Source organism: Macrobrachium nipponense, chromosome 39, assembly GCF_015104395.2.
Source record: "Macrobrachium nipponense isolate FS-2020 chromosome 39, ASM1510439v2, whole genome shotgun sequence".
In the NCBI taxonomy this organism is placed as follows: domain Eukaryota; kingdom Metazoa; phylum Arthropoda; class Malacostraca; order Decapoda; family Palaemonidae; genus Macrobrachium; species Macrobrachium nipponense.
In genome coordinates, this window is record NC_061099.1 from 50174369 (window position 1) to 50194644 (window position 20276).

At 42.2% G+C, this 20276-nt stretch overlaps 1 protein-coding gene across 1 annotated transcript in view; it reads right to left on the bottom strand.

The window, feature by feature from the left end:
* LOC135210458 (DNA repair protein complementing XP-A cells homolog) overlaps window positions 1-20276 on the bottom strand; it is a 158474-nt gene that overhangs the window by 64874 nt on the left and 73324 nt on the right. The window contains exons 9-11 of the mRNA XM_064243353.1: window positions 13359-13381; window positions 11105-11222; window positions 3696-3823 (exon numbers count right to left, since the gene is read on the bottom strand). Of these exons, the coding sequence (XP_064099423.1) occupies window positions 3696-3823; window positions 11105-11222; window positions 13359-13381 (269 nt within the window). The remainder of the gene's footprint in view (window positions 1-3695; window positions 3824-11104; window positions 11223-13358; window positions 13382-20276) is intronic.

Here is a 20276-nt window from a genome sequence, read left to right on the forward strand (position 1 = left end):
GCCTACATCTGAGCTAGATTGTGACCATCCTTTTTAAGTGTTGTAACACATGTAAATGACCAGAAGGGTCAAGCACTTCAAAACTATTTCCAATTTCTATTTCAGTTTTCTTTGGATGGCCTGCCTCTATTCCTGTGAGGTAACTGAAAAACCATCTATTGTTTTTAACTTTTTTTTTTTTTATCTTTACTTTCACATTTAATCTAATGAACTTTGCTTCAATGGTTAAATAAAAGTTAAATACATCTTAGTTTAACCAGACCACTGGGATGATTAACAACTCTCCTAGGCTGGCCGGCCCGAAGGATTAGATATTTTTACGAGGCTAGAACCAATTAGTTACCTGGCAACGGGATCCGAACCACCAATTTTATATCAAGAAATGAATATCTAATCACCAGAAATAAATTCCTTTTATTCCACATCGGCAGAGTGGGGAATCCCATGTGTACTTTTAAGATATATTAGATAAAAAGGAATTTAAAAATCTTATCAAGTTGCCTTTAATGCCCATTTTGTGAAGTTGCCGAAGAATTCCATGTCACCATGTGGTGTCATAAACCTTTTTTAGATAACAAATATGCTATGCCTGACAACCTATAGCAAAAACCGTTGTTTGGTTTGGTTGGAAAGATTTAACAGAGGATCTAATGTGCTTCTGTTTTTGTGGAATCCAAACTGGCAAGGTGATAGTAAATCTTTGGGTTCTAAATACGTACCACACCAGACAGGAGTCTATCATCTTCTCCATGAGTTTGCAAACACAGCTAGTCAATGGTATGGGGTGATAACTAGTGGGTTAGAGAGGGTCTTTGAGAGGCTTTTGGACAGAAATAATTATTGTAATTTTGCAACTTATCAGAAGAATTCCTGTCTTCCATATTTTGTTGATAATTTTTAAAAGAAAAAGCTTAGTTGTGGCAAGGAGCTGGCATATCATGGTATATACAATTCCATCTACACCAGAAGAAGAATCTTCGGTGGAAGACGAAGCACCCTGAAGCTCACCTAAAGAAAACTGGGCATTGTATTAATCTAAAGAGTCCAATGAGAAACTTATGACAACTGGGGAATCCCATATTCTTTGAAATTCCTCAGATTAGTTATTTGGGCTTGGAACTTCTGACAAATGTTTCCCTAATGATTCAGCCATCTCATTAGGATTGGTTATAAGATTGTTACTTATCTTTAATGTTGGTAGAGGAGGTACAAATTTTCTACTTAGCTTCCATATTTTCCTCCAAACAAGTCTAGATGGTGCCTTTGCTGTTATACCATTAACATAATACATCCAAGATTCTCTTTTGGCTTTTCAAAAATAAAGACGGTTCTTTGCTAATGCCAGTTGGTATATAACTTAGGAAATCTGAGATCCGCTGTTTACATGTTCTATAACACTTCTTAGCAACCTGGTGTGGAATGGTACAAGTCTTACCCCACCAAGGAACTACTGGCCGCTGGGGTTTATTTCCTGTTTTAGTTATTGAAGCATCAGCACTTGATATTATTCTCTTGGTCAGGTATGAATATGCCTTTTGTGAGAGGGGAATGACTCAAATTGTCTTTCTACAGTTGTAACTTGCCTACATTTATCCCACTCTGCTCCCTGTATCTTCCACTTGGGAGGTGAAAGGGTCAGAGTATTTTCAGAGAACTTATTATGTACATAGTACGTATAGGATAATGGTCACTTCCATGCATGAAGCCATTGGCAAACCAACTGAAGTCTCTAGCTATATTAGAGGAACAAATACATATGTACTTAGTAGCAGAGTATGCGATGATGTAGATATTGTGATACGCCATTGAACCACCAATATACAGAATTACTTTATATTAGTTTTCAAGATATTTTCAACAATTTTATCCTGAATATCCAAGTCATTATCACCCCACAAAGGATTGTGTGCATCAAAATCTCCCAGCAGTATAAAGGGTGGTGGAAGCCGATTGATCAAATTTCGTAAGTCTGTGTGGTGAAACCAGCTGCTCCAGGCAGTAGATGGAGCAAACAGAAATACTTTTCCCAAGTATAGCTTTACCAGCCACTGTTTGTAGAGGTGAGTTTAATTGGATGATCAAGAGCTGTATGCACTAACTTATAATAATAGCAGCAGCTCCATGTGCTCTACCACCGGGAGGTGGTAATGAATTATAAATGTTATAATTTAAACCTGGGTTAAAATTAGAATTGCTTAGTTTCTTGAAGGCAGGTAATACCAGGGTTATGATCTTTCATTAATACTTTCAATTTCTCTGCCCAAGTACTAAGACCTAGGCAGTTCCAATGGAAGATGTTAAAATTAAATGTTACTTATATTTTTTTGGGGTGGAGCACCCAGTCTTTTCCTAGTGGGACTGGAAGGATGAATTCTTTGTAGACCACTAGGTCTTTGGCAACTTAGTAGGTTTGCTCTTTGAAGAGACCTTGTACAAAACTTCACCCAAATGGTGATCAGAAAGTGGATTGGTCTTTTTATTCATTTAAACATTTGGAGAGTTTGAGAGAACGTTTATTTCTAAGCTACATCCTTGCTAGAATGGAAAATGAAATTTAGGCTTGATACATCCCTGCTAGAGAAATTTGCATCAGCAAAGATTTTGTAGCTTTGTTCTTTTGGACCATTAATTCGACACTGTTTGATTTGCGAAACTCCATTTTGCCTACATCTGAGCTAGATTGTGACAATGCCATCCTTTTTAAGTGTTGTAACACATGTAAATGACCAGAAGGGTCAAGCACTTCAAAACTATTTCCAATTTCTATTTCAGTTTTCTTTGGATGGCCTGCCTCTATTCCTGTGAGGTAACTGAAAACCATCTATTGTTTTTATCTTTTTTTTTTTTTTATCTTACTTTCACATTTAATCTAATGAACTTTTGCTTCAATGGTTAAATAAAAGTTAAATACATCTTAGTTTAACCAGACCACTGGGCTGATTAACAACTCTCCTAGGGCTGGCCCGAAGGATTAGATATTTTTACGAGGCTAGGAACCAATTAGTTACCTGGCAACGGGATCCGAACCACATTTTATATCAAGAAATGAATATCTAATCACCAGCAATAAATTCCTTTTATTCCACATCGGCAGAGTGGGGAATCGAACTTCAGACTACCGAATCAGGAGACGAGCACATTAACCACTCGTCCAACAAGGAACAACCAAAACTGAAAGCTAAGCCTAGTGTAATCCACCATAAATACATCCCGCACAACTATAAATCATGTACGTATATGAAATCATGTTCTGGACAAAATTTCAATGGTCACATGATACATGAGATCAGATGATACAAAAGTATACACATACAATTACAGTTTTTTGTATATACTATATTTTTTAGTTTTACAATGGAAATAAACTTTGTTTGTGTATTTATGGAGGAAGCTTCAGTTCCAAAATCTAAAATAATCCAAAATCTGAAAAGTATGGTGTAGCCCTTGCAGCTGCTTAAAATATAATCCAGCTGATTTAAAAAGTGCCACATCATGGGAGCGCCTGGACCACAGAGTGATGGGTTTAAGAGGCTGGACTGTATATTGAATACAACTGGGGGAAAATCTGCCATTATTTAGATCAAATTTAGCAGAAAATACAGCACACCTATTGCATCTAATAAAGTTTACAAAACTTATATGTACAACCAAATCAACCTCAAAATACATGATAAAATCAATAAGAAATAACATACCTACACTGGTCACATACTGGATGGTCAAAAGTATGGAAGAGAAATGAATTGTTGAAAACTTGATTACATTCCAAACAATGTGGTCTGTCCTCTTCAATTAATGGTGCTGGTTCATTTACCATGTTCAACTGAAACATCAAAATCCAAATTTTGGTAATTATACTATATTGTTCAGCTTTCTTCTTGTATAGAATCAATCTGGTATAAAAATCCAATCTGATATAAAAATCAAGTGTTAATTAGTTGCACTATAGTCAACAAGATAAAGCATATACAATATAACCTTTATGTAACTGTATCATCTGAAAGCAGCTCACCTTTTTAATAAAAAGGTAAAGTTATCTGTTTTTTTCTTAAACACAAACTGATTTTCACAGATATTCAAGAAAACTTATCTAAATTCTGATAAATACATAAGAGGCATGTTTAACACATTTATCTTCTTGCTAACAAGGTTTGTATTTAGCACGTTTTTCCTTTTAAGCATTAGTTTACAATTAGTATTTATGATAGGATACTGATTTTGGCATCACTTTATAACTGAACAGTTTAATTATGAGAATTGAAGTCAGGGAAAACAAATATGATTTGTTAAGATACAATAAAGTTTTGTACATACTTACCCGGCAGATATATACTTAGCTATAGACTCCGTCGTCCCCAACAGAAATTCGAATTTCGCGGCACACGCTGCAGGTAGGTCAGGTGATCTACCGCCCCTGCCGCTGGGTGGCAGGAATAGGAACGATTACCGTTCTAGAACCAGATTTTCTCTTCCACCTGTCTCCTGAGGGGAGGTTGGGTGGGTGGTCCATCAATCGTATATATCTGCCAGGTAAGTATGTACAAAACTTTATTGTATCTTAACAATATCATTTCTGTACATGGAACTTACCCAGCAGATATATACTTAGCTGATTGACACCCTGGTGGTGGGAAAGAGACAACTATTTACTGAATAGACAGGTAAACAACATACGTTGTTAGGTAATAAATAAATAAAACCTTGGTCCTACTTGATCAGGCGGAAGCCTCCATGGCTAATGCCTAGGAATCTGCTTCGCCTCAAAAGCCTCAGCGAGGATGTGACCTATGGCTAAGAGTTCTTGTGGGTCTGTCGATGGGGTCTTATCCATTTACTCGACAGAGCCTCTTACATGACAATATGCCTATGCCTAGTGGCATAATTAAGGAGCACAACACCGATCCCGATCACCTGATCCTAACACGAGGGTTAGTGCTTAAGTTGAAAAGAGTTATCTCCAAACTCCTTTCAAACAACCCAAAGAAAAAAACACGACGTTAAATAAAAATTTAACTCACTAGTTAAGGATCAGTATCTGCTCCCTATCCCAGCAATGTATCCGCAGACACGTATCAAACCAAGAGAGAAGGATCCCTCGAAGGTTATCTTGACATCCTTCGGATAATGGGAAGTCAACACAGAGTTGCATCTCCTGTATGTGACAGCTAATATGTCCTTATGACATATTGTTAGGGAAAAGAACAAGAATTCGGAAAAGCTCGCACTTCATGCGCTTTTAATTCTCAGCTGTTTGAAGGAATCATCAATGCACTTATCAAGTGCTTAGGAGATCACAATGTCTCAAAGAAGGCCAGGGCGTTCTTTGATATAGATCTCTTCTGGGTGAAGCCTGGAGCCTGGCTAGCGCTTGGCAGGCGCCTAGCGCCTGTCTAGCACCTCGCGCCTGGCTGGAGCCTTGCGCCTGAATGGCGCCTAGAGCCTGGCCTGAAGCCTCGCGCCTAGATGGCGCCTTGCTCCTGGCTGGCGCCTCGCGCCTGGCTGTGCCTGATTGGCTCCTCCTTCCTGGCTACGCCTCGCACCTGGCTGGAGCCTTGCGTCTGGCTGGTGCCTTGCGCCTGGAAGGCACCTGGAGCCCTGGCAGAGACTTCATGATTACTGTCTATGAGTCTGCATGCCTCAAGAGTTTTCAGCGAGGTAGGGACCTATGACTGACAAACCCTTCTGGATCATGTCCAATGGGGGCTAGCCCGCTTACACGACAGAGCCTTCTCGGATCGTGCCAATGGGGGCTGACCCACTTACATGGCAGAAGGGGCCTTACCTGTATCATATCAATGGGGACTAGCCCTCTTTACATGACAGAGCTTTAGGTTTCTCTTTACTGGAAGGAGCCTTGAGTCTGGATGGATCCTCAATCCTGACTGGAGCCTAGCCTTGAAGGACCTAGCCTTGAAGGAGCCTGGCACCTGGATGGCGCCTGGCTGGCTTTCTAGAGCCTGGCTGGCTCCTAGAGCCTGCTGGCTCCTAGAGCCTGGCTGGCTCCTAGAGCCTGGCTGGCTCCTAGAGCCTGGCTGGCTCCTAGAAGCCTGGCTGGCTCCTATAGCCTGGCTGGCTCCTAGAGCCTGGCTGGCGCCTCGCGCCTGGCTTGGCTCCTCCACACTTGCTGGAGCTTCGAGCTTGGAAGAGTCTCTAGGGCTGTCTGACGATGTCCACATCGACACTATATCTGTCCGATTTGTTCGCCTCTGGCGCATTTGCGCCAGGTTGGAGGCCCGCTCCTTCTCAGTATCGACCATGACAGAGTTCCTTGGAACTGTCCGCCTCTGGCGTTTTTTTCGCCTGTATTGGCATTTGGCACTGGCTGGCGCTACATTGTCCGAGAGTCCTGAACAACCACATAGTTTATCAGGAGACTGGAGAATGGTGGAAGAAATTCTTCCCCTTTGAGCTTTTGGCCCCTGGCAAGGGGAGGTGATTTTAGTCAGCTACACCCAGTAGACGACAGGATATCTAACAATACGAGAGAGAAGAGTCTTCCTCCGAGGAGGAATCCTTCGTGAACACTTCTTTTGCTAACGAGATCTCTTCTTACATGTTGATGAGGTTCCTCGTTGCAGAATCTTCCCTATCCTTGCCCGAAGGAAGGGAAGGAGTCTGGAAGTCGAAGGAGACTCTGAGCTGAAATTGGGCGGAACCCTGATTTCTAGCTCTTATTGTATCCTTCTGAATACCTTCTGGAAAGCATTTTGAGCCCTCATCGCACCCCGAAGACTCGTAGGCAAACGTTTAAACCATCTCTTCTTCTGTAGATGAAAATGTAAGTACCCTGCCTGGGCAACTAAACTTCTATCTGAAAGCGGTTGCGTCAGGAATAGAGGTTATTTATTTCTTTTGCCAGACATACTATGCTGGCAAGAACCCATTGCCGAGTCTCCATTGAATCTTGATGCGAGATTCCAATGCACAAAAAATTCACTTGTCTTCTTGTCGTTTAGGGCTAAGAGAAACAAAGAATTCCTTCATAAACTTCCTCAAAGAAGTTTGATGAGGAGCAGTTCCATTTTGTCGGAACACGGAATCTGTGGCCCACAAAAAAAAATCCCATTTCGAAGTACATGATATCCTACTCTTGTCGTATTGCGGTACTCGTATAAGATCCCGAAGATCTTAATCCTCTGTTATCTCTAATTCCCTTTGTAGAGACAGAGTATGGCCTTTACTGCGTTCTTTGATAGCAGATAATATACATAGGTGATTCTTCCCTCTGAAAGTGAAGAAAAAACCTCGCTATGTGTTCACCAGAGGTATCGGAAGAGGACAGTTTTCCTCATTCCATCTAGCACGATCTGCAGCGATTCTATGTCTTAGCCATGACTATTGTCATTTGACCTTGAAAAAACCTCTCATTCATGTCCACTTCTGGTCAGTCTGCACGCGGACAGACTCAGAGTGGAGAGGTTTTATAGGTCTATTTATAATAGATTCTGATAGAATATCCAGATACTTTGCGGAAAAGCCTTACGAAACATGCTGTGTGAGAAGAACGTGACTTCTGTGAATCCAACCTCTCTAAGGCCAAAATGAGGCATACTCCTCTCTTCCTTTGACGCCCAATTATCTTAATATCTGTTAGAATTTATAACTAGGGGAAAAAAGGCTAAAGTTTATTCCCCTTCTTTAAATTTAAAGATGTCTTATATTGCTACCTCTCTTGGTTCGAGGAAAAAGAAGCAGTCTAAAAGGAAGCCTGTTTCGTCTTCTACCTTACAAAGAGATCTATGAAGAAGACTTCCGCAGGTTCTCACAACTCTTTTCAATAAATGTTAGACATACGTTAACAGTTATTATCTTCGATCGAGAAGGTTCTCATGGACATGCAAAATCTTGCATCGAACTCTTAAGGATCGTTACGTTCCGTGTCTGTTCCCAAATAGGTTCTCTTTTGTTAACGCGAACCGGGGCGAAAAAAGAGATTCTCGATGCTCTTTGCGATATGAGAGAGTCGTGGAATTGGCCTAAGTGATTAAAATAAATCATTTCATCATTCCTTGTAAGCGAACCCCACCTTTTCGATTAAATGGGTAACGAAATCAGGAACGAATCTTACCGTTACCGAGGCCAGCTGTCCGAGAGGCTACTGGACTCTTAGGTTAATAACTCGCTAAAACGAGAAAATATCTTGGATGGTGCTTCTGGCGCAATTTGCGCCAGGCTGGCGCTTCCTTCTAGTTCTTTTTTAGGTATGTGCCATAACATCTATGCCTTTATGGTACCCGACAATCCTTCACATGTTAATTCCGTTCTTAGTGGGAAATACTTTTATTATAGTAGTATAGTCCATTCAGGGAAACACTTCTGCCACTAAGAGAATGTTTCCCATCCGATCACCCAACTTCTCTTGAGCAATATCCGAATTTAAAAAAGGTTGTGTGCGTTTCTCGAAAGGATGAGAGAATTATATATATCGCGCGCTGCCGTATTAGAATCCTTTATAATACTGTCACATTGTGGTAAACAGCATTAACTAGGAAACCTTTGTAAGGATACTAGGAATTCTGTAGTTAACGTCGGTGTGTGCATAAGACTTGACCATACCGTAGTCTTAAAGTGAATTCTCTACTACATTCATCTTCTCACTAAGCATGTACTCTAATAAGCCATGCTTTCGTAAGCATGAGAGCATTATACAATATAGTTTCGCTGCGTTAGAATCCTTTAAAAATGTTACCTACGGGTAAACAGCATGAAATGTAATATCTTTCTTATTGAAAGCTTCTTAGCAAAGGGCAGACAATATTTTATTTATGTTTGCTTAACTATCCCCTCAATCCGAGGCTAAAACCACATTTTGATGGGGTAGAGACACGGTTATTCATTCCATCCCGCAGGAGAGAGACATGTTACCGCCGCCCCCTCATGACCGACACCAACATGATACTACGTTGTGTCTAACAAGGTCCTAAGCGTAGCAGTCTCGTTAGCCGACTGGCCTTACTCTTCCAGAGTTGCCAGCTACTCCATTTAATAAAGGAATCTTATAACATTATTATCGAACTTCAGGAAGTTCTTATAATGCTATCTAAGCGAAACAAGACTTCGATAAATCTAGAAGCTAAGTAGGTGTTGTTTAACAATCCCTTTAAGCGTAGTCCTTCCTAGGAAATTCCTGGAAGGATACTGGTAATTGAGTTGCTCAGTAAAGAAGTAACTACGGTATGTGCTTATTATTCTCATACAGCAGATACTCTACTACCTTCTTTCCCTGCCGAGGCAGATAGAGAAAGGATATTCTGGCGCCTGGATCCTTGCACCTAGCGCCTGGAATGTTCCGCGCGCCTGGAATGTTCCGCACGCTAGAAAGGAGACTCGCTCCTGGAACGTTCCGCTTGCGTGGAAGGTCCCGTGCGCCCTGACAGTTCCGAGCGCCTACTAGACCCCTTTTAGAAAGAGCCTCTTGCCCGGAAACGTTCAATGGAAGGATCGTTCTGATTGCCTACTTCTACTGTAAGAAGGCTCCTTGCTCTAAGCCGTTCTGTTTTTACTGGCGCAATTTGGCGCCAGAGGCTGGGCGCTTCGTCTATTTGAAGCGCCTTGCGCCAAGAAAAATTTTCGTAGAACGCGGCTCGCGTTTGGCGGTATTGTAGGAACGCGGACTCGCGATTAGGTCTGTTAGCTGGGAACAGGGCGCCTCGCTGCTGGCTATAGGAAACGTAGCTCACGCTAGCTTGCTGGAACGCTGGCTTGGCCATGGCGGCTGGCTCTTGCTCAGTGTTCTCTTAGTTTTCAGAGAACGCGCTAGATCACTCCAAACATACATTCTTCGTCTTGTTCGGATGTAAGATGAAGAGACGCACTTTTTAGGATGCCTTATCAATGGCTATCCTTGGCAGTCTGGGACGTTCTACAGAACCTACCGAGGGGACGCCTGACCGGTGGGGGTTCTCCCTAACCTTCCTGCGGCTGTCGACTTTCCTCCTCCACTGGGTCTGGGAGTTTGGAAGAGGTCTAGGCCTGGAAGCGCTACGGAGCCGATCAGACGCACCCTCCACTGCACTGGAAACACTATATTTCACTTCTTACCTTTTTAGAGCTCGCCTTTTGAGCTCCATCCATTTATCTTCAAATTTGCACTATAGAATTTGTAGATTCTGTGGAGTAAGAAGGTGATGAGGATGCAACAACTACTAGAATTGTCAATACTCTAACTGCTCGTTAGTACGTAGAGCTCTTAAAGCATTCTTTCTAAAGGAAGCGTATCTAGTTATAAGCTTTCTGACTTCCTAAAGTAGGAAGTTAGATCTTTATTTTTCTTCATCAAGTTCTAACACTTATACACGTACTTAGTGAAAAAAAAAAAAAAAATCAATATTTACTTATTGCAAAATATAAGTGTCTACCGAAAAATTCGGTGAGTTTTCACGTAATATATTCTTCGAAATTTCGAAGCCAACAAATTCATTAAAAAGTTAGTAAAAAGCGTATGCCAAACCAAAGACCCAGTACTTCCCTGCAAAAGACAGTCCAGAAGGTCGATGGCGATGAAAAAACGAAAATCAAGTCAGGAGGTAGCAACAACGTATGTTGACACTACCGCGACAGAGAAAATCTGGTTCTAGAACGGTAATCGTTCCTATTCCTGCCACCCAGCGGCAGGGGGCGGTAGATCACCTGACTACCTGCAGCGTGTGCCGCGAAATTCGAATTTCTGTCGGGGACGACGGAGTCTATAGCTAAGTATATATCTGCTGGGTAAGTTCCATGTACAAAAAGCTCTATTTCCTTAGAATAAATATTGGTAAAAAAAACCAAAGTACAAGATGAAACAGTACATATATAGTATATATTATTCTAAACCATACAAAACTATGATAAATTGACCCTTAATAAATACCTCATAACTATTCAAATCATTTATTCCCCGCTAAGATATTAATTTTGGTCCTATTTTGATGTTAAATAACTGATTTTTCATAATGTTTCAAAATACATTCAAAACAAAAATAAAGGATTAAAATTTAATGTTAATCTTATTGGAAGGGTAAAAGCAAAAATTATGAAAACAATTACTACCTTCACTAAACTCTATAAAACAAATAAATTATTTTAAAACTCCTTTTTTTTATTTGCCATGAATGATACTTACTGCAGCAATCATATCATCATCTGGAATTTCCTCTTCTTCAATGAAAAACCCACCACCAGTATCAATCAGCTTTGTATCATTGATTCGAATGACCTTTTTCCCTTCATCCTTGTTCTCCCTGAAATAGAAACATCTTATAGTCTTGCAACATGTGATAATTTATATTTGTATACCCTCCAATTCCTCCTTAAACTGGGTTTATATAAGTTTCACCAATCTCCATTTCATGAAAATACAAATCTACATTAATTTTTATATTCTGTGCATAAAACAGCAGTGCTGATTTTCTATTATACAGTGGAACCTTGGTTTCCGTACACCCTGGTTTTCGCAGACTTTTTCAGATGAAATTTTGTCTCGGGTTTCATACGTTTCCTCAGATTTCATAAACTTAGAAACACTTACTTCACCGGACCCATACATGACTAGACTCCTTACCGAGCGCCCAAACAATTCATCCCGTGTTCTCTCATGACACAATCTGCTTTTGTGTTTCTTGTTTTTGAGCTTTTTTTGAGTTTTTTTTATTTGTGTGTCACTGCTAAATAAGCCATCATGGGGCCAAAGAAAGTTCCAAGTGCAGCCCTTCTGTTAAAATGGCAAGAAACACTATAGAATTTAAGAAAGAACTGGTAGAAAGTGATGCATGTTGATCACGGTAAGAAAATGCTTACAAGTTCTGCTGTTAGTGAATTTAAGGCCAGCAGAGGCTGGTTTGAAAAAATCAGAAAGTGAATGGGCATACCAACATCTTTAATGACAATGCTGTGTTCCACTTTAGGCAATTTTAAAGATGCCAGATACAAAAGTGTCTGGACAGTGTTGTTGTGCGACAGGGGTCCAGTGACTTTCAAGCTGGTCCTAGTGCCAGTAAAACCCAAAGATGGGCAATGGGCAGTAACCCTAGATAGTACCAGTCAAAAATGAAGAGGAGAAGTAACCCCAGACAGGTCCTTGATACCTGAAATCCTTCTGGAGGGGGATTCCCCTTCCAAACAATAACCTCACCTCCTCCTCCTCCCCTTCTCTCCGTCTTCTATACGCCAACAAGCGTATTCCATAAAGGTAAGAGACGTTAAATGTTCATAATTCATTTCTTTATTCACTTACGTGTATATATTTATTTCTCATTGTTTTCTGTATGTAAAACTGTTTATTCCCTATAAAATGTATTTCTTGTTAATATTTTTGGGGGTCTGGAATGTGTTAATTGCATTTACATTATTCCTTATGGGAATTATCATTTCGGTTTTCGTACATTTAGGACTTCATGGGAGGTTTCGGAGTGGATTATGCACGAAAACCGAGGTTCCACTGTATAAACAAAAGAACCTTGAGTCACACCCCCAGGAAAGCATGCCTAACTACTAATTCCGCATCCTTTACCAAAACCTATTCCCCATTTACGGTGTCAGTGAGCTAAAGCAACTGTTCTTAAAACAGCCAATCATAGGTACTGGGGAAGCAGTCACACAAATAGAATTAAATCATTTTGCAATTCTGTAAATTTACCACAAGACAAATGTGCCATTCTTAATCTTGGTTTAAAATTATAGTAAAATTTTATTTTTTGTTAAAATATTCCAATTTATATATTTTGTCTACTAAAAGATAAATTTATATTAAATTGATAGTAATTAACCTTTTGAGAAAAAATTTTTTGCACAGCCTTCCAAAAATCTACAGTAAGAATAAGTTCAGGTAAGAGTGTGAAATGGAATGGAATATAAAATTTAACCCAATGGCCATGTCCTGGGACCTATGACATTGGCAATAAAAAGGTTTGAAAGGTGTAACAGGAGGAAAACCTCTTAATTGCACTATGAAATAACTGTTAGCAGAGGGGGGGGAAAGTAGAATTGAAGAAAAAGAATATAAATGTAGGTACAGTAAAAGGAATGTAAGGTGTTGCAGCCAGAGGCTGAAGGGTTACTGCAAAGAACCTGAATTACCACCAAGGCCGTTTCACATTTGTTTGTTCTTTTGAAACTGTGATATCCTTATTTTGATGATACAGCACTGGCTGCTTTTATGGAAAAAGGACAGCAAGCAGCTGCCTTATATCCTTGTCTAAGAAAGAATTTCAGGGGACTCAGGACACACCAGCACAAATAACGCACCCCTCCCATGTGATCAGCACAAACAAAGAGGTCCGAATCTCTGAGGATACCAGGTCTGCATTGAGAGTACCTGGCACTAAAAGTCAACAATGACAAATCTTTTTATTCATTTTTATTTTTCATAGCTAACAAACCTGGATAAATCTTCTGGCACCAACTGAAAACCAGTTAAAAACAATAAAAAATTATATAAGCATCGAATCTGTGGCATCTGGAAGCTGGTCAGCGACCACTCTTAAACCCTGTGACGCATTTAGTTTCTTCCAATCCAGGATTACAAGAGGAATGGCTAAAGGTGGGCAGTCAGTCTTAAGACCTCAGGTGTGTTAGCTATGAAAAATACAAATTAATTACAAATTTGTCATTTGTTCATATGTGAAATAAAACATTCAGTCTTAACATTAGGATAGACTCAAACTTGGAGGGAGGTATAAGAATCCTGAACTAACTGGAGGTTCGGCACACCTGACCACTCTTCTTAAAAATAAGTGTTCTAAAGAACTGTAACCAAGCCTTCGAGATGTTAGATATACGGGTATCTAAAACTGGGAGTAAGTACAATGTAACGTGTTCATATTCATTACATGCATGAAAGACAAAGAGACTATATCTGTTCAAGCAACAAACAAGTGTTGCAACTAGCCATTGCTGTCGACAATCAACTGCATCAAGCCAGTTTCAGCGTATGATGTGTTCATTCTTCAATCCACCCATAGGAATGAAAGGAAAAAAGGGAAAGAAAGAGGCCAGTCATCTCACACATTCTCTCTTCCACACAATCATCTTAGGCAAGATACATATAAACTGTTCCACCAGGGGCATTGGATGAGCTACACAACTTGTTGGGCAGCCACCACTGGACCCAAGGAAAAAAAGTGTCCAAGGATCTGTGAGCAATATCCTTTGGGTAGTTGGAAGTGAACATGGTTTGCTACAGCAAGGAGCCAGCATTCAAAATCCTATGAACACATGTTCTTAAATACCAGGGAGGAACTGATTCCTCTGATATCATGCGCAGTATTGGTGACAAAACTTGATGATGAGGAGTAGATTTGCCTAATCACCTCACATAGTCAAAATAAAATGGTATTCTTGGACATTTCTTTCTTGACTCGGCCTGTACTAACAAAACGTCTATGAAACCTAGGTCTTAGGTGGTAAGTCCTTTTTAAATAACAATGCAGTGCTCTGACATGACAAAGCAGTAACTCTAGAGGATCATTGTTAACAAATTTCTTCAAGTGAGGAATGGAAAAAAAAAAAAATAGGCAAATCTGCCATTGTGGACAGAGGGATTTCGAGTCTTGGCCATGAATTTGGGGCCAAATTCCAAAGTTATGGACCCCCAACCCCTGGTGTGTTTTGTCATAATCTAGACAATGGAGCTCTCCAACTCTTTTCAGGGAAGCCTAAGCCAGATGGAAAACGGTCTTCAAAGTCAGCTCCGTCTTACAAACGACATAGGGGTTTGAATGAAGCTCGAGTGAGACTACTCAGTACTAGAGTAAGGTCCCATGTAGGAAGTTTCAGTTCCCTAGGTGAACAAGACTGCTCAAAGCTCCTGAACAACAAAGAGATCTCCCAGGATGAGAGAGGTTCATGTCTTTCAGACGTAGAACTAATTCCAAGACAGCCCTGTAGCCTTTGATCATAGACAAAAAGTTATTTTTCTGTCCTGAGAAAGTTCAGAATGTCCACTATGTGCTGAACAGAAGTTCCGAATGGAGAGAAACCCTGTCGACGACACCAATCACAGGAGACGGCACCACTGAAAGAAAAGATAGAAGATCTGGGAACTACTCTGCTTGGGGCCACAAGGGTGCTATTTGGGTCATCCTGGGATTCTTGGAACCCATCACTCTGTTATGGACATGACGGATCAGGCAGAATGGGAGAAGGCGTACACTTCTAGATTGTCCCAAGGATGCTGAAGGGTCCACTACAGCGAAAGAATCAGGGACCTCCAAACAATAGACCTCTAGTTTCCTGTTAAAGCGCATAGCAAAGAGGTCTAACATGGGTCTCCCCATTGATGGAATAGCCTGTCCACTATGTCCTGATGCAGAAATCACTCCGTACCTAGAATGTGACTCCGACGACTTAGCTTGTCAGTCACTACATTCCTCTTGCCCGAAATGTACCTGGCCATGAGCTCCACCGAGTTGTCAATTGTTGGGGGGTGCAATTCGACTGTCCTTAAACTTGCTCTCCAGTACACCTTTGTATTTTTAATCAATTGCTCTGTTTATGACCACCTATGTGTGCACTGAAACATGTGAGTTAACAAATGAACAATATGAGCAGTATATTTTTCCATTTCCTTACAAAATCTCTTATATCATCTACCTCTTGATGACAAAATACAATAAATATTGAGACTACACAAAATGAATGCTGTTAAAACAACTACAGGCAGTCCACGGGTTACGACGGGGGTTTCATTCTTGAGATGTGTTGTAAGCTGAAAAACGTTGTAAGCCAGAACATCATAAAAAATCCTAAGAAAAATGATATTGTTATTTTACAATAAAGTTTTGTACATACTTACCTGGCAGATATATACTTAGCTTACGTCTCTGACGTCACGACAGAATTCAAAACTCGCGGCAAATGCGACAGGTAGGTCAGGTGATCTACCCCACCCGCCGCTGGGTGGCAGGTGTATGAACCAATCCCCCTTTCCAGTCATAATTTCTCTTCCACCTGTCTCCTGAGGGGAGGCTGGGAGGGCCATCAATCGTATATATCTGCCAGGTAAGTATGTACAAAACTTTATTGTAAAAATAACAAAAATATCATTTTTGTACAATGAACTTTCCTGCCAGATATATACTTAGCTGGTTGACACCCTTGGTGGAGGGAAAGAGACAGAGCTAACAAGGAAAAAGGGGGGAAACAACAGCTGTGTAGGATACTAACAAAACCTTGGTTTCTTACCTGATAAGGCTGAAGACTTCATAGTTACTGTCTATTAGTCTGCAAAGCCTGAAGAGCTACAGCGAGGGCGTGACCTACAGCTGAAAAAAAGACTCTTTGGGTCTACCGAAGGGATTTTGATATCCACTTACTCAGTAGAATCCAAGTCGGATCATGTCAATGGGGATTCGCCCTCTTAAAATGACAGAGCCTTGACCACTACCAATGCAGGGAGCTCTAGCACAAACAGATCACCTAACCATTCTAATGTTAGCAATACGAATAGAAAGAGATGCCTACCCGCATCCGCTTTCAAACAACCATAAAAACACAATACAAACAATAGGGGAAAAAATTTACAAAGGATATGCTCAGCTCCCTGCCCCAGCACCGAATCCGCCGATACATACGGGCCTAACGCGAAGCACTTATCGTAAGTAATCTTGACGTCTCTAAGGTAGTGGTTCGCGAATACTGAATTGCATCTCCAGAATGTTGCTTTCATCAGATTCTGGAGTGACATATTTCTTGTTGAAAGCCAAGGACGTAGCAATGGCTCTTACCTCGTGAGCCTTGACTTTCAAAAGCTTGAACTGATCCTCACCACAAGCCAAATGTGCTTCCTTCACGAGGCTTCTAATAAAGAAGGACAGCATTTTTAGACAATGGTCTACTGGGATCCTTTACAGAGCACCAAAGTCTGTCCTTAATGCCCTTAAGAGACTTCTTCCGTTGGAGGTAGTATCTTAAAGTCCTCACAGGGCAAAGAGTTCTTTCCGGCTCTTCCCCTACCAGGGGAGCTAAGCCTGGAACCTCAAAACTCCTTGGCCAAGGATTTGAGGGGTTCTCGTTCTTAGCTAGAAAAGAAGGAAGGAAGGAAACAAATCACGGAATCTCCTTTGAAACCTACCCTTCCTTCTAGAGCATGAAGCTCGCTAACTCTCTTGGCAGATGCTAAAGCCAAAAAGAAACAGAGCCTTCTTCGTAGATCCTTGAAAGAAGATGACTGGGGCGGTTCGAACTTCGAGGACCTCAGGAAACGAAGACCCACCCAGATTCCCAGCTCGGAATTTGAGATGAGGGTTCTTGCAAAGTTTTTTTTATTTCGAAAGATCTTAGCAGATCATGTAAGATCTTTGTTGTTGGAGATATCTAAGTTCCTGTGCCTAAACACAGCTGCTAACATGCTCCGATATCCTTTTGATGGTCGAAACTGCAAAGACCGCATTTTTCCCTGAGAAAAACCAGGAAATCTGCGATTTGGGTCACAGAGGTACTGGAAGAGGAAAGCTTCTGGTTTCTGCACCAACGGCGAAAGACGTCCCACTTCGACTGGTAGACACTAAGGGTAGAGGGCCTTCTAGCTGAGGCGATAGCCTTCGCTGCCTTAGTTGAAAACCCCGTCGCTCTGACAAGACTTTTGACAGTCGAAAGCCAGTCAGATTGAGAGCGGGGAGGGTTTTGTGATACCTGTCGAAGTGGGGTTGTCTGAGCAGATCTACTCTTTGTGGAAGAGCTCTTGGAAAGTCCACCAGCCATGTCCTACCTCTGTGAACCAATCTTGGGCCGGCCAGAATGGAGCTACCAGCGTCATCCTTGTCGCTTCCGAGGCCGCAAACTTTCTGAGTGTTTGACTCAGAATCTTGAATGGAGGAAAAGCATACGTCCAGACCTCTCCAGTCTAGAAGGAAAGCATCGACTGACAATGCGCCTGGGTCCGAGATCAGGGAGCAGTAGAGGTCTATTCTCTTGTTCTTTGCTGTCGCAAATAGGTCGATATGAGGTCTGCCCCATAACCTCCACAGGTCCTGGCAAACTTCTGAGTGCAGAGTCCACTTCGAGGGGAGCACTTGATTCCTCCTGCTCAGGAGATCGGCCCTGACATTCCTTTCTCCCTGTACGAACCTGGTGAGGAGAACGATCTTCCTTGCCTGAGACCACAACAGCAAGTCCTTCGCTGTTTCGTACAGGGAGAGGGAGTGTGTCCCCCCCTGCTTTCTTATGTAAGCCAAGGCTGTGGTGTTGTCCGAGTTGACCTGAACTACAGCATTTCGGACGTGGGGCTCGAAGACTTTTAACGCCAACCACACTGCCATCAACTCTTTGTTGTTGATGTGCCAGGACACCTGTTCCCCCTCCCAGGTGCCTGACACTTCTCTTGACCCTAGGGTCGCACCCCAACCCGTCTCCGACGCATCGGAAAACAATACTTGGTTCGGGTTTGGCATGTACAGAGACAGACCTTCTGCAAATCGGAGAGGATCTGCCCACCATAGAAGGTCCTTCTTGATTCCTTTTGATATCATGAAGGAGAATTCCAGGTCTAGAGAGAGACACCTCCAATTCCGGTAAAGGAAGAATTGGAGAGGTCTGAGATGCAACCTTCCTAGAGAAACGAATTGCTCCAGCGAGGAAAGTGTCCCCAACAGACTCATCCACTCCCTCGCTGTGCATGCATCTTTCTCTAGGAAGGTCGTTAGTTTCTCTCGGCAACGAGCAATCCTCTCTGGTGACGGATATGCCCGAAAATCCGGAGAAACCATCCGAATCCCCAGATATATCAGCTCTTGACTGGGGATTAATTGTGACTTCTGGAAGTTCACCAGAAGCCCCAACGAACTTGCTAAGGTAAGTGTCTTTTGTAGGTCCTCCAGACATCTTTCTTGTGAGCTTGCTCTGATCAGCCAATCGTCTAGATAGAGAGACAGCCTCACTCCCTCCAAATGTAGCCACTGCGCTACATTCTTCATCAAACCCGTGAAAACTTGAGGGGCTGTCGAAAGGCCGAAGCACAAGGCCCTGAATTGGAAGATCTTCCCTCCCATCATGAATCTCAGAAACTTTCGTGAAGAAAGATGGATAGGCACATGGAAGTAAGCGTCCTGAAGATCTAGGGACACCATCCAGTCCCCTGGACGAAGAGCCGCCAACACTGAAGAAGTTGTCTCCATGGCGAACTTCCTTTTTTCTACAAAGACATTCAGGGCGCTTACATCCAGAACCGGTCTCCATCCTCCTGAGCTCTTGGGAACTAGGAACAGTCTGTTGTAAAAAACCCGCAGAATGAGGATCTTTCACTAGTTCTATCGCCGCCTTCTCCAGCATAAGATCTACTGCTAGAGAGAGGGCTTGATTCATGATGGGGTCCTTGTACTTGGCTACCAACTCCCTCGGAGTCGTCGTCAACGGAGGTCTTGATAAGAAGGGAATGAGGTAGCCTTTGCGGACAATCAAGAGTGACCAGTTGTCCGCCCCTTTCTGGGCCCAGACGTCGGCAAACTTCAGAAGTCTGGCACCCACTGATGTCTGGAGAACTTGAATCCTACTTCTTCCCTCTGATGGATCTAGAGAAGGTCTTCCCTCGTTTAGCGGTCTAGATCCTCTAGAGGAAGAAGCTCTGGCAGGAGGGACTCCTCGAAAGGGCTCCTGCCTAACTGGAGTCTCTCTCTTGGTTTTAGCCTGGAAAGAGAGTGAGGCTTCCTGGTAGACTGGGCTAGCATGTCCTGTGTATAGCCTTAGCTGAAAGGGCACAAGAAACATCCTGAATGATCTTCTTAGGGAAGAGTTGAGGAGAGAGCTGAGAATACAGGAGAGAGGCTCTCTGAGCATGAGATACTGATTTCGTCAGGAACGAACAGTAAACAGATCTTTTCTTGATTACTCCCGCTCCGAAAAGGGAAGCTACTTCACTCGATCCAGCTCTCACTGCCTTATCCATACACGTGAGAACACTGATAAGATCCTCAGGTGAAATGGAATCCGGGGTCTGCGTCTTCTTGGCCAAAACGCCCAAAGACCAGTCTAGGAAGTTAAACACCTCCAGGACTCGGAACATTCCCTTCAACAGGTGGTCAAGCTCATTCATCCCCCATGTCGTCTTGGCAGACATGAGGGCAGAGCGTCGAGAGGAATCCACCAGTGAAGAGAAGTCCGAGTCTGCCGAGGAGGGAAGAACGAGGCCCAAGGGTTCTCGAATCATCATACCAGAATCCTAGTTTTCCAGTTAGCTTATAAGGAGGGAAAGAGAACACCGTCTTCCCTTTCTCTTCCTTTGAAAAGAAGCCACTCACCAAAACCTCTAAGCGCCTTCTTCATAGAGATTGCAGGCTTCATCCTGACACAGGATGAAACCTTCG